The sequence below is a fragment of the Pimephales promelas genome, chromosome 5 (assembly GCF_988280905.1).
Source record: "Pimephales promelas chromosome 5, fPimPro1.hap1.1, whole genome shotgun sequence".
NCBI lineage: Eukaryota > Metazoa > Chordata > Actinopteri > Cypriniformes > Leuciscidae > Pimephales > Pimephales promelas.
In genome coordinates this window covers 32,095,669-32,119,691 of record NC_142773.1, presented here as the reverse complement: position 1 = coordinate 32,119,691, position 24,023 = coordinate 32,095,669, and the positions used below count along the sequence as shown (strand labels likewise).

The following is a 24,023-nucleotide window of genomic DNA, read 5'->3' as shown; positions in this document are numbered from 1 at the left end:
ACGATAATGTCAATATATTAACTCAACATACTGTCCTGAATGAATGTCCTTCATGTACAGTACATACCAGTCTCTCTGTATCTAAGCAAATTGTTACTCACTGGTTTTCCTTCTTCACCTTTGCTTCCCTGTAAAACAGGCAAGAGATTAGCTCACTCAATTTGCCGAATACTACTGGGATATTAAATATTTTACAATACTATGTTTACAGATAAAAGGTATCCTAGTCTCACAAAGAGAAGTAGCAAAAATGTAATCAGTGCATATTCAATAACGTCTTATCGTCATACAGAGAAAAAATACAGGAAATAATCATACAGATTGCCCATCTTTCCCTGTTCTGCCTCGTCCTCCTGGTGGGCCCATTGGTCCTGGTGGGCCTCTCTGTCCAGGCTGCCCTGAATGTCTCGGTGGAAGGGATGGTCCAGGGGGTCCGGGGGGGCCTGGAGGTCCAGGTTCTCCACGCTCCCCTTTTTGTCCCTGGCCTAAACCCTGAGACATTTCAAGAGGAAACACTGTACTTGAACATGTAGGATTATTGCATCATTTTAACCATCATAAAATAGCATTAGCATTTTATTCAAAAATAAATATTCTTTTTGTTATAACAACCCGGGTTTGAAGTTAACTTTTTCACTCACCGGTCAATTTGGCTACTAAGTATTTAATTTACCGGCCATTCAGAACTTCTACTAGCCAAAATAAATAAATAAACCAGATTAATTAAGTGCCGTTTGAAGTTTTCTTCTAGAATGATCATTTTTTTATCAAGCTTGTATATTTAAGTTCAGTGATTTCACTTAAATGGCAAAGATAATTACCTATTAATTGTTATTTAAGTGAAATTACTGAACTTAAATATACAAGTTTGGTAAAAATCATCATTAAAGAAGAAAATTTCAAATGGCATTTAGAGGCTTTTGCATCTGAACTCTTCATATATATATATATATATATATATATATATATATATATATATATATATATATATATATATATATATGTTAGGATTTCATACATTACAGTACAAAGAACATAAAAAAATCAAGGATGTTGAAAAATAACAAAGACTGACAGCCATTTATAGTGGTGTACGAAACCATAGTGGACATTATTGAGTGCACTATCATGATGATCCATGAGTTAGTTTGGCTTTCAGAGTTGGCTTACACGTACTTCCCCAGCCAGCAAAGCGAGTAAACATAATAAGTAACATCAAATTGGCTACTGATTTGAGTGTGTTCCCGACACAGTTTATTTTTACCCACGGGTGTTAATTTTAAACCCTGATTACAACTATAATTTAAGTCACTTACATCCCCTGTACTCTCCCCCGTTCCATCTGTGTGATAAGTCCCTGAAAGAATTAACAACAAGCATTTTACATAATCAGATAAGAGACAATTTTAATATTAAGATTTAATTGCAGAAGTTTGGAATAAAGATGTTGTAATATTTATGAAACAAGTCTCTTGCTCACCAAGGCTGTCTATTTAATTATAATTAAAAAAGTACATTATCCTGTGATGGCAAAGTTGAATCTTCAGCATCATTACGCCAGTCTTCAGTGTCACATGATCCTTCAGAAATCATTGTAATATATTTTTGGTGCTTGAGAAACGTTTCTTATTATTATGAATGTTTAAAACAGTTGAGCCACATAAAATTTTTGTGGAAACCATATATTACTTTTTTTTTTCTTTTTAGTAATGGAAACTAAAAGTTTTTTTTTTTTAGTATGGAAACCATATATTACTAAGGATTCTTAGGAATTTCAAAAGAACAGCATTTATGTGAAAAAGAAATATTTTGTAATTGTATTTCCTGTCACTTTTAATCAATGTGTCTTCCATCCTTTCTGAATAAAAGTATTCATTTTTAAACTTTCTTACTCCAAATCTTTCCACAAATATATTAAGCAGCAAAAACAATGTTTTCAGTATTGATAATAATAAGAAATATTTGTTGAGAGCCAAATCAACATATTAGAAGGACCATAATGAATTAAGCATAAGAGACTTCTTTCAAAAAAATTTAAAAAACAAACTTTTGGCCAGTAGTGTACAAATATCTAGAAAATAAAAAATATGATCAGTCACAAAAGAGGCAAAACAAAGCTAATTGTTCATTATATTTAAAGAGTGTCCCCTCACCTCCAAGCAGCCTTTCGTCTTTAGGGGTCACATGTCCTGAGAACTCCCCCTCTTCCTCTTCAGGTGACACAGTGGGCGGGGCTTGCACAGGAGAGGTGGGTCTATGCATCTGTATGCAATAATACACCAACTGATACAAACACTTTTACAACATAAACTCCAATACAACATTAAAATTGTATTTCATAGAAGTATTTAAAGGTCAAGTGGGTCATTTTTCATCAGTAGTGGTACCACATGGAATTGCAGGTTTCTAAACACTCCTACCACCCCATCTGATCCCCATATTCCATCGTTTCAACAAACAAGTATCCCAGCACTAAACACACACCAGCATGGCACTGGCCAACTTTAAAAAACATAATAACAGTAAGAGAAGTCTCGGCCAGACGCTGTCAAATGGCATAGTCCTCACTTTAGATGAGCTCACATAAATAGTAAACTGACCATTACTAAATGCTTTATTACTACCTGAACTAATCATGAATTACAGTAGAAATACATGTTAATAAATAATTTATTAACACACTAAGTAACAACTACTGTATGTCTGAATAATATGTTTTAATGTAATGTATTTAAATAGTTTATTAATAATTAACTTGCACTTTCTAAGTGCTCTTATGAACCACTGACAACTTAAATAACTGGTTAGTAAATAATGCAATACTTCATTTAGAAATGATAAATGAATATTAATAAAAATAATTATTAATGAAAATACAATTAAAGACAGATGCTTATAAATCAAGAATAAAGTTTTTATAGCTATATTTACAGTATAAACAGATTATCAATGTTTATTAATGCTTTATAAATGATGAATTTGAATTAACTGTTTACTAATGCTTAACTAATGCTTAACTAACAGTTATTATAAACTGTTACCGTATGGGTAAATGCAGTAAATCTTGTGATTTGGGAGACAACCAAAGATTTAAACCCATTTAATGTCAATTAATTGGTAATGGCATTATGGTCCAGGATATGGATTTAATAAATGACGCCTTAATTCTTATGGGGAAAGTACATAGTAAATGCTAGTGATGGGAACAAATTTTGACAAAATTAGATAATTGGATTCATTGAATTTATTTGTTTTTCAAAAAAAAAAAAATATATATATATATATATATATATATATATATTAAATTAAATATATATATATATATATATATATATATATATATATATATATATGAAGAGTTCAGATGCAAAAGCCTCTAAGTGCCATTTGAAATTTTCTTCTAGAATGATCATTTTTATCAAGCTTGTATATTTAAGTTCAGTGATTTCACTTAAATGGCAATGATAATTACCTATTAATTGTTATTTAAGTGAAATTACTGAACTTAAATATACAAGTTTGATAAAAAATCATCATTAAAGAAGAAAATTTCAAATGGCATTTAGAGGCTTTTGCATCTGAACTCTTCATATATATATATATATATATATATATATATATATATATATATATATATATATTTAATTTAATCTGCTTAATAGATAATGTGATGTAATGTGTTCAATGAGGTGCATCTGTCTAACCTTTTCTTTATCTTCTTTCTCATTTGTCTGACCAAAGATTTCTTTACGTCTCCCATACTCTTCTTGATCGTCATAATCACCATCACCACTTCTGTCCCCCTGCAAAACATTCAGCAGTGAGCCAAACAACTCCACCACAAGAGGGAGTGCCGGCTCAAGAAACATAGAAACATCCCCTCTCAATCTACTATAAGTAATCTGCCTTTCTAAAAAAAGTCAAAGTCAGTGTAATTTTATTCTGAGATGAATAAGAGTAAAGAGACAGAGAGTAACGAAAATGCACTCACGCTGGGGTCATCCTCCTCACATTGCTCTTCTGCTGCCCTGGGGTCTGGTTTTATCACCAGCTGTTGGATAGAGCCCTGACAGAACAGGAGAGAAAGAGAGAGTAACAGAAAAATATAGACAAATGTGGAGGTTCAGCCATTTAAAACAAAAACAAGCTGCTTGTGTAAAAGATTGCTGTGTGCCTTTGCAGATTGTTCATACATAAGTGCTGCCTGGCGCTGTAAGAGCTCCTGTCAGAATGCAATCTGTTGTGTTATTTTCATTCTAAGAGCAGCACATGTTCATCCAGCACTTCGAGATGTGCCAGCAGCGCTTAAGGGAAAGTAATCAATTTTGTACAATTATCAGCAGGCTTTCAGGTGAAGCACCTCCTGCTTTACTCATTAGGATTTAATGGGTTTTTTTAGCCATGCACATTCATTGAAATTCAGCAGAGAATTATGATGGCCATCAGCTACTTTCATTATTAAAGACATTATGAAATGTCATGGTCCAAACAACCATGAAACAATGACTCATTCAAGTACATCCATTACAGATAACAATAACTTTCATTAGTATTACCTCCGATGGGAAATATGAAATAACAAAAGCTCAACAACAAAACTGACAAACCTCAAAAGTGCTTTTCCAAGAGAGCACAACAACAATTACAACTCTCAAGAAGTTTCAACCTAAGACATTTTGGGTACAAGCCATGTTTAAGAGTGTCATCATTTCTCTCTGCAATTGTACAGAAGGATGTGAGAATTTCATTGTTCATCATGGTCTTCTTTTCCTGAGGGAGGCCCAGCATTGTACCATTCAACACAAAGGATTCTACCTTCCTGAAGTCTTCTCCATGCCAACAAGCCTCCCTAAACACAATAACACACCAACTCATGGGACAAAAGCTCCTCAGCTGGAATAGTTCAAATCATAAGAGGCAGAGGACAAAACTTCTGAGAAGCTTTTTGAAATCATGTTGTGAATGTGAATAAATTAGGGTGGTTTTTTTTATAGTCACCTAATGATTTTGTAAAGTAATATTTTCAAATGTTTAATTTTTATGTTTTGTGTTATAAAATTATTTTGAAAAAAAAAAAAATAAATCAAAAATGATCAAAATTACTAAATGATTCTCCTGAAAGCTCCAAACAGGTATATGCACCAATATTAAAAGTCAGGGCGATAATGGCTATAAAAAAGGATTAAAGCTTAAAAGAAATCCAAGTTATGACATAAACAGGTATTTATGTTAAAATTATGACTTTTTTGTTAAAATTCAAATGTTGAATTTTGATTTTTGTTAGTTTTTAACACATAATTGAAACTTTTCATGTTGATTTACCAAAGCACGTCTGGGCTACCATAGAAAACCGATAGATAAATAATATTTAAATTCTGTAATATTTCGTTTAAATATACTAAATAAAACACTAAAAACTAAAATCTGAGTTAGGCATCACAACCTTATAATGTACAATAATAATTAATTTATTTTCAAATTGTTTTACAGATTCACTTTGAGTGTTAGATGAGGCCAAAGGAAAAATGAGCATGCACAATTAATCCAATATCAACTGATAATAAATTAAAATGTCCCATCCAACTTCAGATTATCATCACAGGAAACATCATCACTCAAACAAATGACAGAGCACTGCCTCCTTGTGCCTGCCTATACACTCTCATGTTGCTCGACACTCTTAATAATAGTTCCAAAAATAGGTTTTTGCAGTAATGCCATTGAAGAACCATTTTAGGTTTCCCCAAATTAAAAAAGTTATTAAAATAACAATTTTTCTTAGTGTGAAGAACATTTTTCCACTAAAGGTTCTTCGTGGAACTACTGATGCCGATAAAGGACCTTTATTTCTAAGTTTGTAGGTGGCTGTGAATAACCTTGAGCACCTCTTTGATCATGGATCAGTCATAGATGAAAAAAGGTGAAGAATGTGAATGTCATTGTGCCCCAGTCAATTTTCTAAACTCACATATGCACGTCAAAATCAAAAAATACAAGACTTAAAAGCAAAGAGCAAGGTATGAATAAAAAAACCTTTCAGCTCATCTTATATCATCAGTTTTGTGAAAATGTAGATGGTGACATACCACAAATCTCTCCAGGCCAGTACTGCCGGCATTTGCCACAAAGATGCCTGAGCCCGGCTTAAAGCTGAGGGGCTGCTGGCTTCTCTTCAGGGGTGCGCTGTGGAACTGCTCACAGTCCATATACAGCCGAACTTCCTCATGCTCGACAGTCAGCGTGAAGCGGTTCCACTGCTGTGTCATGTCAGGCACTTTAAAGGAAGCCACCTCCACGGTGGCAGCAAACCCTGGCTCGCTGTAATACAGTACAATCCTCTGGGTCTTGTCCTCCACGGGCGTCAGGGCCAAGCCCAGGTGTACGATCTTCTGGGAGGGATCCGTAATGGCGAACACGACCCCTCCTCGAGAGCTGGAGGGCTTGAGGGTGACAATAATAGCAAAGTCCAAGAAGAAGGGCTCAGGTACAAAGGACTGGGTCAGTCGACCTACATTAGCATTGGGCCCAAAATTGTAGGCATGGAAACCCTCGTAGCCAGTGATGAAGAACACAGAAGGAGGAAGAGGAATGCCAACTAGCTCAGTGAGCTCTAGATGACCCTTGGACCCTCGCTCTGAAAGAAATCAACCAGTAACAAGGGGAATGATTAAAATGAAGGACAATATACACAGTCATAATATTCCTTCTCACAATTGTGAAACATGTCTCCTAATAAATGAACAGTCTAAAAAAGTGTTGGAATGAAGTCTAGAAGGAATGAAGTCTAAATACACATTTAAACAATATTTCATGCTTATTAAAAGAAAAGTTCACCAAAAAAATGTAAAACTTGATTAAAATTCAAAAATCATGTATGTTTTTGTAATGGGGTGTACACTTTACTATCCCATAAGGCCACGGGAGAGTATTTATGAATGGCAGTGAAGAAACACATCTGACTCAGGTAACTGATGTGACAATAATAAAATGGCGAATTTAGTCACATGAGAGTTCTGTCCAATCAACTCTTAGTATGTAAATCTGTTGCGGGCATCACACTTGCTTACATTTTGGTGTGTTGCACAGAGTTCAGCATGGCAAGCGAAGGAGACAAGCCGCAGATAGAGCTGCAGCATAAATCTTATAAATGTCCTGTCTGGGAACATTTTGGCTTCCCAATCCATTACAACAGAGATGGTCCAAAAAAAAGAAAAAAGTGGTCAAAAAACAAACTCTTTGTAAACTTTGTTCATTGCCAGTGCCATATTCTCAATGCAATGACTCTATTATGACTAATTATTTACGCCATCATTAACTAGGTGTTGATAGCACACAAGCGCACGTGAGACCAAGAAAGCACACCTTGCCTTCTGTGTACAAACAGCCAGTCATCGCTAATTCTGGCATACACAAAACAATAACGAAAGTACTGGGCAGGACTCGATGGCCCGGGTGTAAACGTCACATGAGTTTATCATTTGCTCATGTTTCTAAGCCATGCCAATCTAAACATGTATGTGCAAGAATACATGAAAGAGAACTTTTCTATGTGCAAAGTGCAAACTTGGAATGCTGCGCCACAGTGAGCGTGCAAATACTGAATTGAATTCTCTTTTAAATCATCTTGCACTTAGACAAATTCACACAAAATGATGTCAACATCTCCGTTTTGGTGGGTAACATAGCAAAACATTACTGGTATTACAGTGGTTCTGCAGCTAGATATATCTCGGAACGTGCAGAGACAACCATAGTGATACAAACAGTGATCCGTCTCAGACAGTGCTTTAATATTAAGATGCATTCATCTCATAATTACAAGATTCCGACTTGTAGTAAGTGTTCACATCCTCGTAGAACTCATAATTACAAACTCATAATTTTCTGAAAGCTTAAACTTAATACCACATGAATGCTGTCTATGTAAATGAATCACAGTTCACGGCAGCTTGTACTGAAAGTACACACAGCAACAAACTTTCTTAGATTTAGTAAACACAACGTACTACAGTAAACTCCACATCACATTCAAATGCAATGAAGAGACACGTAGTAAAAGTGCCTCAGTGACTGCATGAAGTAATGGGATAAATGAGATCTTAAGGAACACATCTGGACCCCATGGTTAATTTCAACATCTTCCTCTATGCTTGTAATCAGCAGATGGACCTGTAACCGACGCTCCACCAACGACCCCAATTTTCAGAAAACCTCCTGCTGCTAATCCTATTATTATAATATCATGTGATAGGGATTTAGAGCTCTTCGAACACCACCAGGTTGATCTCTCTCACACAACGGCATGGCACAATTAGAAACATTTTAGAGTTGGAGTTTAGAGTAAAGTTGTGTTTTATTACCTGTTAGCCTCATGGGTGAAACATTATCTCAGTAATGATTCACCTGCACAAATCCAAATTACATTTGAATAAGTTAAACAAACAAGACCGGTTGGTTTATTACAAAATATATTATGAAATCCTCAATGAAACTAAATATATTTGGTCAGCGAGGATGTTTGGGTCTTCGGGTTAACATTGAAAATGGCTGGTCTTTCACAAATATGTTTCAAAACTCACTGAATTTCAAAATTCACTGAAAATATACTTTGACAATGTTTACAGGATGCCTGTATATTTTACAATCGGTTTCACCCCTGTCATGGTGAAACAGAGTTCACTGTATATGGCCTTTCCACTAAACATTGCCAATATTCATTTGGTGCACAGGATATAACATAAAACACCATCAAGGTAACACACAACACTAAAATAATGCAACAAACATTAGCTAAACAACATAAAATGGAACACAAAACATACTAATATACATTACTGATAACAAAAATATGAAGAAACCAAATTATTTAGTATTTAATTATAAATGATTTCAATACAAATCATGTTGCGAAACACAGGGACTTCTACAAATGTCCTTTTACTGTTTTTCACCATAAATTTTTATATTTTTCACTAGCAAAAACGTAAACTTTTACAGCATTTTACAGTAAAATTATATATTATGCAATAAACTAAAGCTCTTCACCATTTATGGTAGGGTGACGTACGTTTAACCAATCAACAGGTTTTATCGTAGCATTTTACAGTATTTTTCTGTAAAAATGACAAACATTGTATACAGCGCACCGACACTCACCACTCTTCCACATTCGGAGAGGTTTCTTAGCTCGGGCTTTGCTGGATCCCTCTGTGGGCTGAGAAGGGGAGGTTGGGAAGGCTATACTCTCCTCTGAAGCTGTAGTGAAGAGTGCAGGTGTGGTGACAGCAGGAGTGGGTGAGATCGTCTCTGGGACCCATAGAAACTTGAACCATTGGATTTGAGAGGAGACTCTGACCAGGCTCAGGAGCACCAGACAGGTCAGGGGCAGCACCGGGACCGCCATGCTGCTTGGCCGAGCGAGGTAGATGAGCGTGCTTCGACCGTTGTTGCAAAACAACCAGAACGTGCTATGTCGCTCCTCCCGCACGACTGCTGCCTGTACCCCCTAGGAACCCCCTCGGTACCCCAGTGCACCACGCAGACTTTGGTATTCGGCAGGGCAGCCAAATGTCCGATTCTCTACGCCATCATAATGGGATTGTTGAACACACACACAGGGAGAACGCACAGCCTTTGACCCCCACTTCGGCCCCCTCCTTAAACCCCCTCCACCTATTACCACCTCTGACAAACATTCAGCCCATGGCAAGGAAGTTTGCCTACAAAAATTAGGATTTCACAACAGTGTGCAGCTATGGAGAGCTTTAAAGCTTGCTAAATGTTTTTTCTTTATCTTATAAAGATATAGTGCAAGCAAAGTCACACTGAGTGCAGGGAGCAGCACACTTCCATGAGAAGACATGTCCAGTGCCACTAGGATTCAGTTCTAGTGAAAGTTCAGGAAGGTAAAGAAGATAATAAAACAGAGCAGGAGTGAAATGATTCATTAAACTGATCAAAAGTGAAAGTAAAGACTTCTATTTCTAATAAATGCTTTCTATTCATCAAAGAATCCTCAGAAAACTATCATGTTTAAAAAAAAAATTCAGTTGTTTTCAACATTGATAAGAAAACATGTTTCTCAAGACACTAAAGACATAAGACATAAGAGTAAGATTTTTTATTTTTTATTTTTTAAGTCTCTCATGCTCACCAAACAAGCATGTATATATTTGATACGAAATACAGTAATAATAATTAATTTCTATTTGAATATATTTAAAATGTAATTAATTCCTGAGATGGCAAAGCTAAATTTTCAGCATCATTACTCCAGTCTTCAGTGTCACGTGATCCTTCAGAAATCAATCTAATATGCTGATTTAATGCTCATAAAACATTTCCTATTATTATCGATGTTGAAAACAGTCTTGCTGCTTAATTATATTATAATATTATCATTATTTTTTATTCATAGAAATTGTTTGTAACACTAATAGATGTCTTTACTGACATTTTTAAAGCTGATTTGTTATGCCCCTTTTCACAAGATGTAATTTAAATCTATGGTGTCCCAAGAATCTGTGTATTATAGCTTGACAAATTTACCCCTTTTTGGGTGTGAGCAAAAACAGGCCATTTTTGTGTGTGTCCCCTTACATGCATATGAGCTGCTTCTCCCCGCCCATTCAGAAGACGGACGATCCTTTAAATGAGCTTCGGATGGGAGGAAACGTGCAGATTAAGGGGTGGTAATATTATAATTCTGTCAGGACCACTATCGTCAAATATGATTGACAATTAGCATACATTTTGGATTGGCGGTATGGTTCCGTTCTGTCCGAGAACTCCCTGCGCATTCATGCACCCATGGATAAGAGCAGGGAGAGCAACAATAATCCCCCATAGGGTAAACAGAACAGAACCAACTTGAATGTATAGCAGATATCGTTCATTAATTTTGATGACAACATAATTTGAGAATTTAAGTCTGATTCAGGGGGAATCAGAATGCCAAATCCTGACTGACGAGAGGAGGAGGAGCTGGGGATGGAGGAAGGGAATTGGCTCCTGAGAAGTGCGATAGCTGCCGGAAATCCTGAAGGAGCTTATATATGAACATGGTGATAGGCGTCATAGTCCTATAGGTAGACGTGGATCAGCTGAGACCTGCCAGAACTGGTGCTACGCTTGATTATTATCCCCTTCCTACGTCAGAAAGGTAACGAAATGTGATCGGCTAGTTTTTGACATGCTTGCATAGAAAGGCTTCCCAAAACAAAGTTACTGGGTTGTCACTTTTCATGTTTTCTGGGTTGGTAGATGCACCGGGGTCACCATTATAGCGGAAAAGTCAGATTTTCATGATATGTCACTTAATGCATCCTTGCTGAATATAAGTTATGTTTTTCAAAATAATGATTAAATCAGACAATCAGACAGCTATCACAATGGCAGTCATATTATGGAAGGCCTCATATGTCCAGAAACATGGGAAAACTAGGAGTTTGTATTCTGCAAACAGAGGGAAAAACCAGGGCATGGAAATATTGAGCCAAATTCATCAGCCAAGTCTCCACAGCTCAGTGATCACAGAACATCAACAGTGACAAAGAGAGTCTGTTCTGATCCATAGAGTGACAGTGTGTGCTTGAGATTGTTGCAGATTGTTAGGGCTCTACAATCAGGTTGTTGGGAGAAGACATGGACATCTTCATGTAGATCTGAATTAAGGGGCAAAGGGGACATTCCCACTAAAACTATAAAACAAGAACGATAACAAGCACATAGTGAAACGACATCATTCAGAATATTTTTTTTTACAGCTGATGAATGATAAAAACATTGACAACCAAACAGAAACTGAGCGTAGGCATTTAAAGCGTATACGACACATCTACAGCACACACTGAATAGACAGAACGCTATTGTCCAAGGATACTAATAGCTGTCTAAGCCTTAAGACTTAAAGTCTTCATATTCAAAAACTGTTAAAAAAAACTCACTTAAATTTTTTACAGTAAATCATTAAAGGGTGGACAACTCTAACCTAAACAAATACTTGTCTTAATGCCCTTCAGCCTTTAAATCCACTAAATATATCTGACGAAATTAACCAATCGGTTGCATCTGTTCATCCCAGTAATGAATCCTGTTGTGTCAAATCCTGACTCTGTGTACTTTAAAGCATAACTCTTAATGTATCCTGAAAAAAGAGGTTTTTGGAGTGTAAAGGTCAATAATAAGGAAAGCAGAGGGTCAGCTTGCCATAGCATCCCATCATGTGAACATGAAGGAACTCAAACTGTTAGCCTTTAATTGAGACCCAAAGGTTAAGCAGGATAAGATGATGTTCCCATCCAACCAACCACACTCTACCCTTTCCTGTACCCCAATAACATTCAGTAATTGGTTTATTGTCAAAAGCCATCAGCTGTGCAATACTGTGAATTTCTTGTCAATAGAAAAGTCTCAATTAGCAACCGTGGCCTCCGCTCAAGGGCATTATGCCTAATAGAGCAATTAGACAGTACTGTCCTCTAAATGCCAGAGCATGAATTAAGAGCTAGACACGAATTAAGTCCTTATTTTGCATCACATTTCTTGCAAAAAGCAAGTATTTATACAGATAAAATATATTCTAACATCCAATTATTGCAGAATTCAACCTCTCAAAGCACTTATTGTGGTATTCAGGCACTGCGACTTTTGATTAAAAAAAAACTTTTTGAGAATATACTAACTACTGATTCCATCACGAAGCTTCTGTAAATGGAATGAAATGACAATCAAACAATCAACAATCAAACTGACCAGAATGTCTCAGAAACCTTGTGAGATTACAAACAGTGATCATCCAGCTCTCTCTAGTGGTGAATTACAGAAACTCACCACTAAAGATCAAGCACGTCACTCAAACAGACTTACTGAAACGACACAAAATGTGTCAGGAAATCCCATGTATAAATAATGCAAATCATATGAAAACATAAACAATGTTAAAGATGTGTCACTCATTTTACATCAAAACATATTTCCATGTACAAACACACATATTCCATAGTTTGAACCCTGCACTGGCTCAAGTATCAGTGTGGTGGTCCGTCATGTCAACTGATTGGTTGTAAGTGCATGTGAGGGTCTTACTAGTGAGGGATTAGCATCAGCGCTAGTGAGAGAACAGGAGCTGACAGTAGTCGAGCTTCAGTAATCAATTAGCAAAATGAAGGAGGCTTTGTGGGTGAACAAAAACAGTGCTTAGCCACATTAAATCAAAATCACACTCCACTTCAGTAAAATCTGCACTTTTCAGTTTTTTTAGTGACTCCATGGGCTGTTCCTCAAGGGCAGTAGCATACTTGATGTCAGACAGGATTTTGTGGCCTGTTGTCTGAAATTGTCTGATTAGTTTAATGAATCATCTTCATCTCCAACTGTTTAAGAATAGAAACCCCACACTGTGATTTTAATTGGTTAACAGAAAGTTTCCGTACTATATACGGTGAATAACTGTGATAGATCTAACTGTACATTTTTAAACCGTTAAATTTACAGTTACCATTAAATTTACAGTTTTTGGATGTGAAAAAGAACAAATTGTATAATTTACAGTGAAAAAACGTAAATTGACATTCCCACAATTACCTGTGACACTCCACATTTTATATATTTTTGTTGAAATAACTGTTTCTTCATAGTTTTTTGTTTTGTTTTTTCTAATCAGTTATGCACATTAGTGTTTCGTTACATTTAATGTTCTTAAATTAATATTTATTAGTGTTTGTGTGAATGAGACTGCAGCAGCTTCTACTTATATTATTATTTACTTTCTCAACTTGTAGAAAAGTTGTGTTTTATGAGCTTAGATTCATCATGTGACTCTAATCACAACTGTGATTGATGGCTGTTAGTGTATGTATCAGTAACTTAACATTATACTGTATCAGATAATGAAATGTTTTTTTTTTTTACTGTAAATTTAAGTTAAGTCTATAAAACCTAAAATGTTGCTACTGTATTTATTAAGGTAAATTTCTGGCAACCATAGCCGCCGGTTTTCTACACAGATATTTGGACACTGTCAAAACGGTCACCTCCACACTAAAGTGAGATCTTGACAAATACTTTGGTATTCAAGCCAATCTTTAGCTTGCAGCAATATGTATTTGTGTTTTCTTTGGTACCATGACATAAGGCACAGTGTGACATCACAGAAAGTCAGTTTTATTAACCAATCAGATTGAGCTTCTGCGTGAGAGGGAGGAACTGTGTCCGAGCAGACAGTGGCCTAGTGTTCTTCACTCTGACTCAGGTCATTATAACCTCCTCACACACCTATAAGAGTAGAAAGAAGCTCAAACTCAATGCTGCTTCTGTGTAATATGTTTCCATTACGGCAACAGTCCCCACCCGCTTTTTTCTTGTTGTACATATGCAAGTAAGCACAGCTTGTTGAGAGCAGGAAATGTTCGGTTTTACAGTAATGCGTGTTTATAGTGACCAACCCATTGCTTTTACATTTAACTGCTTAAAGGAACATTTCACCCATTTCAAAATTAATCTTTATTAAAAGTGGGTCATATGCAGGGCCGGTTCTTGACATTAGAAGGTTCTAGGTAATATTCATGTAGGAGGCCCCCCACTCCCAATAATAAAAAAAAACTCTTGAAACAAATATGATTATATATATATATATATATACATATATACTACATAACGTCCCCTATACAGTATATATATATATATATATATATATATATATATATATACCTGCTCTGCCTATAGCTAGCGCCGGCCTGCATGTAGTCAAAATGTAAAAGAAATTTTGAATTTGGTGCCATCTTGACTGAGAAATGACAGAAAATAACTTTAGGACGCATTTGTAAGTAAGACAACAACTCCCACAATGCACCACAATTGCACAGCTCCGCGAGCCATTCGAAAAAGCAGGAAGTGGAACACTTAAATCATTATTTCTCCCATGACCATTCAAAAATATGACTGGGTTTCTAAAGATACAAAGCTTAATGCAAATGGGTGAAGAATCCCTATAACTTTCCTTGTCAAACTATGAAACATTTCAAATAACATTGAACCACTAGGTAACTGTTTGCCATACATGGATGGTGTAGCATCAGAAAGTTACACCTTGTTATACAAATATTAACAGGAGTTCAGCATGAATGAGGCAACAGCGGGACATGTTATACATTATAACTCCCTCTTATGACCGAGTACCAGTGAAGTCTTAACTCACCAGGTATTGCTTTAAGGGAGTTTACCATGCTCATTGTAATGCAGAGTTCCTAAGGGTCAGTGATAGGCTCGACTCCTGGGCAGAGAATGATAGGAATGTCCAGCCCCCCCCCAAGTTCTGTCCAATCTAAATCTTTCAATCAGCCACCAGGAGGTCACAGTTGATTGACAATAGAGGAGGAGGCTCCCCAAAAGTAATTACAAACCTGCATGGAGAAGGAGAGCAAGGCAAAGAATAATCACAGAGAGAAAAGGTGGCCCTCAAAAGGTTTTTTGGGTTGGTCACTGATTTAAAATATATCCAATAAATAAACAGCTTCCGTGTTTTTATAATGAATGGACTTAATGTCTTGATCTATATTTGGTTTATTATTCTTTCTTTCTACTTTGTAAGTGCTTCTGTGGGAGGACAGATGTAAAGTGTAGCACTTTTATGTGATGCTTCATGTTAAAATTAATTCTGATAAATTGGGTTTGTGACTGGATCAACCGAGACGGACGTTACTGTAATTACAGGGTGTTCATATCAAAAACATTAGAGTCTGAAGTGTGTATATGATAGACACTTTACCATTCCATGAGGCCACAGGAGAGGAATTATGAATGCAGAGAAATGACGTAACTGACAACATTTACTGAAATGACAACATGGCGAATATAGTATGTCCAGATTACATTCATACTACACACACTCATACTATATAGACCATACTTTTTTAGTGGACGTGAAATAATTACAACTTATGGACCTGAAAAAAAACTATAGTCCTCAAGAGTGTATGTGATTTCGAAGGCTGTCAATTACTCGATCTCTTTGAAAAAGTCCACTACTAGATAGTGCACACGTGCCGAATGAGTCTCTGTGCTCACAGACAAAGGAGTATACCTTGAAAGGCTGTGCATGAAATGAAGCGGAACGGGGAAAATTAGTATATGAGGGTTGGGCTTAAGCTTTGAATGTTTAAATATAGTTTAACTAGAGCAAACTGTAACACTAGAATAGATAGATAGATAGAGAGAGAGAGAGAGAGAGAGAGAGAGAGAGTCTACTCATTGTGACTTCACATTCAAACACACTAATAAACTCACTACTTATAAATGGCTATCCATTCAGACCATTCTCAAACTCAGTCTGACCCTTACCCAGACTTCCCTGGGAAAGATGAGTTTGTTGGGGTGGGGGGCTGGAGGGGTGATGTGTTTTTTCCAATGCGTTGTATTTTCCGATGTGTGTAATATATCACTGTAAGGGCTAAATGGATGTATTGTATATCAGAAAAACTGAAGAGCGGAACTTCCTTGTAAAATGATGATGTCACTTCTAGGGTCACTGTGCTTTTTCAGCATATTACAGTATATGACTCCTTTGAAAGAAACAGAGGAAAGATGCAATTAACTGACTTCTAAGGTGATCTGTCTGCCTCAGTATTGTGGCCAGAAAGATCCAAGGTACATTTAAACTCAACAGAGCCAAGTGTGACAAGAATAAGGAACAGACCACAATGAACACGTTGGTGACCAACTGTTCAAAATGGACAAAATCATTCAATTTTATATTTCTATAATCACTTGGCTAAAAATGACCCATTCTACGTGACAGCTTTGCTATATTTAGAGGACTTCAAGGGGTTCCTTGCTCTCAATGTGAGGAATTCAGAAATACAGTGAAGAGCCCAAGGAAATATGACGCTATAAATTATGCCAACAAATCCAAAACAAGCCACGGTAAAAGCATACAGATGACCATCTTTACACAACTTACTACATCAGGTATGAGGACAAAGCCATGTATAACATGCACAGTGCAGAAATGAATCAAAGTGCAGCAGCAGCAACAGCCTTCACTTCAACAATCTCTGTATGAAATGTATGATCTCTCCTCAGACAGCTTCACTGCTGGGGGAACTTAAAACACTAAATTCCACAAATTATATGAAACAACTCAACTCATCTTCATGGGATATCACAGGAAAACGATCAGTAGTTAGTGAATGTTATTTTAAACAAGTTAGACAATCCCAGACAAATGACACAGATATTCTATATTATTATCTACACTATATTCTGTCACTACCATAATACTTTTAACCCTCATTATAAGGTGAATAGGAGAGTTCGATCCATGTACAAACTTAATATGAAAAGTTTTTGAATCTATTAAGAATTAAATGTATTGATTAGAGTGTGTATTAAGGCATTAAACATCAAAATTAAACAGGATAAAATAGCTTCCTAAAATAATGAACAGAATGAGGAACAACATCTCACACTCTCTTTCTCTCAGTGTTCACTTACTTCAAGAAATATAAAACAGATGTTCAGTTGCTTGTTTAAAATGGCTAATTTTAACTCTTTCATTTTTGTCCTTTTCATCTGAGGATTAAATCAATAACATGAAACAGTAAAACTATTTTTTTGCAGCATCAAATGCAATTTATTTTTGTGTCATCCATCCTTAAAAGCCACATATTGCCATCGCAATACTTCTATGTTAACATTATTTAACACAGAAGTGACTTTTACAGAATTTTTTAACTTGTAAATGTTTAATTATACGCTACAGTTCCAAATTGGGGGACAGTAACATTTTTTATTCTTTTTGAAAGAAATAAATACTTAAAAATACTTACTTTATAATGTTAAAAATGATTTCTATTCAAATAAATGCTGTTCTTCTTAAGTTATGGTTTTATTTGTCTCTTGAGTCGTTTACACGACGCCATTTTCAACTAAAAACAGAAAACTTTTTATGTTTAGCCATTCATTTACACAACAATGGCATTTGGGGATCTGAAAACAAACTTTTATTGTCTCTGTGCAAACTACAAAAACGTGACGTCATGCATTGTCATGCATAATACAGCATTTGAATCGGTGTTGCAGATCAGTGTGAACAGGGATCCTTTTGACAACGTTGTCGTCTATACGTGAAAAACAACAAAAAACCTTTCCATTTTTATTACATTTTATTTAATGTAATAATTTCCTCTGTTTTTGCTGTTTTCTAGTTCCTTATTAGTCGTCATGTTTTCTGATGAGTACACACCTGCTCCCTGTGCCGTTTATGATCTTCCATTGTTTATTTAAATCCTCTAATTAATGTTGTGTTGAATGTGTAGCTTCTGATATATCTTCGTGTTCATTAAAAGTTGCTTGTTATTCGTTTATTTTGTCACGTATTGTCTGTTGAGCTTAAACACTCTGAAAGAAGTGATATGATCTAACAATGAGCAATAATATTAACAGGACTAATAAATGCTGTTCAAAAATGGTATTGTGAATTCATGATACTTAATGCAATAACTAATATTAACAAGTAAAACCTTATTATAAAGTGCTGAAAAATGTTTAGACATTTATTACTTAAAATTACTAAAGATTTTAAAAGTGTTAGCAGTTAAAAGAGATAAAAAAAGTCAGATGAGGTTCTTCGGGTCAGCGGAGAGCATCTAAAGTTACACGGCTGTTTGGATGATTGCCTTTTGAAGACAGTGAGCTCTTTAACTAACCTGCACAGAGAGGATATGAAGGATTTACTTCTTTCTGATAGTTTATCCCTCCATTTTTGGCCACTCTAGATGTCTGAGCACATAATTGTGTTGAAAAAAGTTGGCCGTGAAACTATTCCGAGCTTTGGACAGCGATGGAAGCATATGCAATATATCTAAAAGAGAGGTAATCTGCCTTCTACAAACAGACCAATAGGTGCTGTCAGAAATTGATATCAGACAACACAATGTTTACCTATGCATTTACCTGTGCATGTCACTTAATTCAGGGTTTCCACAGAAGGCCACATAAAACCTGATGACAAGCAGATAGACACTTTGTTTTTCTATACGAAATATGGTGTTAAATGGTTGGTGGAGCACTGTACTGATACGCAGGGACAGATTATGATTCTGTCGAAATGAACCTGTCTAAAGACTCCCTGGTGCTCATTCGATTTTTTTTTTTAAGTATGGGTACAATGGATTTCTCATTGCGTACATGTTTAGCTAAGCGGAGCTCTGATTTCTCATCTCTGCTTGTCTGGGCCCTCCTCTGGTCTAGTGCCCTGGGCACGGGCCTACCGGGCATTAATCCATCTAACCATGATGCACTATAATAACCTCTGCAAGTGCTTCCATAACACATATACACTCATACAAAGTTTCTTGTAACTTAAATATTTACAGAACCATTTTTTATTAATCATTAAAATATGGTATAATTACAATGTATAGGCCAGGAGAACAGAACAAAAAAAAGCAAACATAGATAAATACCTGCATACCAAATATATATATATATATATATATATATATATAAAAATCACGAAGGATTTGCTTTATAATACAAATACAATACTGGACAAATACCCGAAAGAGACATCTATCTAGATTTGAAATAACATGCATGTATAGGAGTTCAAAAAAGTTATTGATCTGCTAGGATTTCAAGATCTGATTAGAATTTTGCCAAGTGTCCAGGTGAGATAGAACTAACTGATGTAGCTTCTCTTTCTTTCTCACTCACACAAAACACACACACACACACAACAGCCAAAATGTCCTCACTTTACTCTCTTTATCTTCACTCTGATGGTCCAAAAACCATTCCTCACAAAGATAGTTACAAGTACACACAGCCCCCCGCCCCCCCCCCCCCCCACACACACACATTCATTAAGTAGCTCATCATCATCTTACCTGTCTACAACTCTGTCATGTTCTTTATATCACATAAAGGCCTAAAGGTGTTGGATTTGCCAGTTTTTCTGTAAAATCTACCACAGTCTGATTTCCCATTACACGCTGTAAAACTTTGTCAAGTAGGCTAAGCCTACTTCATGTTTATTTTGATATACTTCATGTCAAATATATTATTTAATATGACAAAATCAACCAAAATATATATTTTACAACATCATTAAAAGTTATTTTAGTAGTTTTTAGGCTATATTAATAGTTTAGTAGGCTAGCCTACTTTAGGCGATTTACTTTTTACAGACAAAATGCTGAAAAAGTTCATCTAAATGATCTAAATGATAAATGTGCACTTAATTTTTTTTTAATTTTTAAAAGCATTCACCTACCTTCCATCACATGAAGCGCAGATGAGAGACTCAAGGCGAGATGCGCACCAACGATCCACAGGAGGCTAAACGAATGCAGTGATGTTAAACGCAAACATACAGTAGGCCATACATATCTGTTTACATGATGAATTATATATTCATCCCATCAACTTACCGAAGATTCATTTTCTTCAGAAGTATGAGCATAAGATTAGCGCAAGAACGTGGATATCAACACTTCCAGAGTGTTGTCACCCACTCTCTCACTCTCTCTCTCTCCTCCTGACAGACTCTCCAGTCTCTCACTTCAGACTGGCTGAACAAAGACTGCCTCAGTCTACGCACTATACAGCGCTACGGACTGCTGAAATACGACCCCAAAAATTCTCCAAGAAGCGGTCTCCACTCTTTCAAATCCGTTTTAGTGCAGTGACCCCATAAACAGCTCGGCTGTTCAATCCCTTTACAAATATGTTTTTTTCTTCTTCCAATCATCCTTGGCTGTCAGAACAAGGATCGGCGTCGATGTTGCTCACGAATTTTCTCATGTGGCACTGCTTGAGGAAAATATTGTGTGTTTTTTTTTTTTTTAAGTAAAATTGGTCAGACGCAGTTTATTTACGTGGTAATTATCGACGAAACGCTCAAATCTACAATAGCCTATAAATATCTACAATACTCTTTAGGGAAACAAAACATTAATTTTGTTAGCGAACCTGTTCAAGCAATGCCAAGCCCAAACCGGAAAGAACATTTTTTAGGCCTTTATGCTGATAAGCTGCTAATGTTGTCTAATCTAGTAGGTAAACTTAATTCATTGTGGCCTAGTTCTAGGCAAGATTTACACTTGGTCTATGTACAAAAGTTTGGAGTCTAGATTTTCTGCAAAAGCAAAACTTTTCATCTTCATCTCTTAGTGTCACACGATCCTTCAGATATCACTCAATGCTGATTTTGTGCTTAAGAAACATTTTTTTCTTTATTATTATGTTGAAAACAGTTGTGCTTTTAGGATAATTTGATGAATAGGAAGTTCAAAATAACATTTATTTGAAATAGAAATCTAATATTATAGCTATGTTGGCCTTTGCTGTCCCTTTGACCTACTATAATTCAATGCATCCTCCATGCTTAATAAAAGTATTACTTTCTTTCTAGAATTTGAACAGTAGTGCATTTCATGAGAATCGAACAATGACCAATGTAGTTTTATTTATTTTACTCATAAATACAATTCCAAAAACCCATCGGAAATTCCCTGTATTCATCTTAAACATTTCAAAATGTGGAAGTGACAAACGTTAATATTATGAGTTATTGGCCTAAAGTTAAAATTATCTATTGATTTATCAAAGAAGAGTTTAACAAAAGTTAAAAGGATTTCCTCTTTATTGGTGCTTTTAAGACAAGAGTACATGCTCAGGGAATCCATACCCTGTACCATACGAGCAAACTGCTGAGAGACCTACTTAAAAAAAAAACAAAAACTGCAATTAACGTCCATGAAGGACCACCTAAGCAAAAGCTTTTCTTTTTTACTTTCACCAAGGGATTTTAAACCCCATACTGTCCCCCAGAGACTTGCAAAGCTGCCTCTAGGCACTCTTATCCTCTCTCTGCAATGCAAGAAATCAGGGACACAGATCTAGTCTCAGACAAAACATCTTTGGAAGTCCTTGGTCCCGAACAAAAGAACCTGCTCCACAAGAGACCTTCATATTCTTTACCAACACTCTTTCTGTTATCATCACAAGAGTCCTCATCCCGGTGCGGTTAAGCTCTAACATTTCTCCTACATGATAAAGCGTTTTGTTAAGGTGATAAATTAATGGGTGACTATTGTCAACAACTTGCAATTAGCTAGTCTTGAAATGATGCTGGTTTTGTGGGAACGCCTTTGAAATCCTGGAGAATGCAGATGACCTGACATGACCCAGCACTAGCATTACTCAGAGAATGAACAATTCCTGTGTTACTACAGTTTTAGTTTGTATTCGATAGTTCTTGTCTACCTTTGTTTCAGTTTCCCACTTCTCATTTGTTTCATGGACATTCATTAATCTTTACAGGTGTTAATCATTAGCCTCATTTGCCCCATATTTAAGTTGCTCTGTTCTACTCTTCAGTTGTTGGTTTTTGTTTGTGCACTCTGTTACACCTTCTGGATTTACCTGAGTTTACATTGTTCAATCAATCGTATTAGAATCAATTAACTCTTTTTCATCTTTGGACCTTTATCTTTGCAACATGACATCATGACTTTTGCGCAAACATACACGCCACTTTCGAGTCAAGTGGCGTGTTATCTCTACGCATTTTGAGCTATCCGCGTGTATATCCGCGTGTTTGCGTCTATGTCTACGCCATTAACGTCCGCGTCATTCCGCATGTCTGTACACGACGTCAAATCTCCAGTCATAAATGCCATTAACCCCAGTGACGGTTAGGTTTAGGGACGGGGTTGAGGTAAGTCATATCTTTTTCTTTCCTAGGATGGTAAGGGAAATGCCATTAACCCCAGTGACGGTTAGGTTTAGGGACGGGGTTGAGGTAAGTCATATATTTATATAACGTTAAATCAACGGCGTTCATAAACACACTGAAAAGCGATTATGCGTCTTGATAGCACGCCAAAAATGGAAATACGAATTGGCGTGGCATAGGCCTACACACGCTACTTCATGAGATCAGTCTGATCTTTGTAACAGAACAAATAGAATATACAACAAAGTTTTCTGCCTTAGTTGATATGAGCCACAATTTACTGGATTTTAATGGAATCTTTCTGCAAAGACGAGACCCTATAATCATTGTTCTGGATCACTACCCAAGCGACCATCAGGTGTCTGAAGAGCAGGAAACAGATGTCTGACCCCGCTCCAGGACACAGCCAGAACCAAAGCCCAACCTACCACAACCCTCGGTTGCAGAAAATTTGCTTGAGCCCCTCGCAGATGGAGAACAACCACCTGCTGTGATGAGTGAGCCAGAGCCAGAAGAGGAAGGAATGTAATAGTGAGTCCTATAGGCCTTTCTTTGCTTGTTAATTTTCTAATACTGTTAAGTATGGTTACAATGTTTATCTGTGCTTTATGCTTAAAAAGGAGTGTGTTTTATGGGCATTTATTCATATAAATAATTCCGCTTGGCATACCAGCGTGATGACGTCATCGCGTGCGTCGCATAGTAACCCGCGCACGCGCCAGTGATGCTCCATTAGTAGTAAATGCAGAGACGAGAAGCAATCACAAATGCGTCCTTCTCTTCATTGTCTTGTCTTTAACAGGTAACTGCAAATAACACCTCCGATTTAAGCATGAACACACTGTTAATAATACTGAACGAGTTGTGCGTGTGTTTAACGCAGCTGTTTTGCTATAGGATTAATGAGTTATACGAGTTTGTCACGTCGAGCACATGGTTAGCATAAATGCTCCGCGATTAGCGCCAAAAGTCCGCCAAACAACTGATTTAAGTATAAAAACTGTTCTAATCCATAAGGGGTAATATTGTCTAGTGTTATAAATCATTCTTAGTTTATAAACGTGGTCGTTAATAGGCGGTTATGTCTGTAAACTGTGTAATGTGTTACATTTTAATGACTGTAGTTGAGTGAATTTCACGTGTCTTGTCATTCAATGTAACATGCAGACAGCAGACTTGTATGTGTTCTAAAGTGAGAAAAGGGAGTGGATTCATAATGTATTTTACATCATCACTCATATTATTGTTTATATAAAGGGGATATGTGCTAAAGTTAAAGTGTTTG

General features: G+C 36.3%; 1 protein-coding gene across 3 annotated transcripts in view; it reads right to left on the bottom strand.

The window, feature by feature from the left end:
• Positions 1-20,573, bottom strand: part of col15a1b (collagen, type XV, alpha 1b) — a 39,141-nt gene extending 18,568 nt beyond the window's left edge. For 2 of the 3 annotated variants that reach the window (XM_089131311.1, XM_089131312.1), the window contains exons 1-8: positions 9,157-9,578; positions 6,087-6,634; positions 3,992-4,066; positions 3,705-3,803; positions 2,154-2,262; positions 1,317-1,357; positions 319-492; positions 102-128 (exon numbers count right to left, since the gene is read on the bottom strand). In XM_089131311.1, the coding sequence (XP_088987437.1) occupies positions 102-128; positions 319-492; positions 1,317-1,357; positions 2,154-2,262; positions 3,705-3,803; positions 3,992-4,066; positions 6,087-6,634; positions 9,157-9,403 (1,320 nt within the window). In that variant the 5' untranslated portion in view covers positions 9,404-9,578. Of the gene's footprint in view, positions 1-101; positions 129-318; positions 493-1,316; positions 1,358-2,153; positions 2,263-3,704; positions 3,804-3,991; positions 4,067-6,086; positions 6,635-9,156; positions 9,579-20,272; positions 20,338-20,429 lie in introns of those variants that run through there. The other variant, XM_089131313.1, reaches the window with a different exon arrangement.
• Between the last annotated feature and the right edge of the window lie 3,450 nt (positions 20,574-24,023).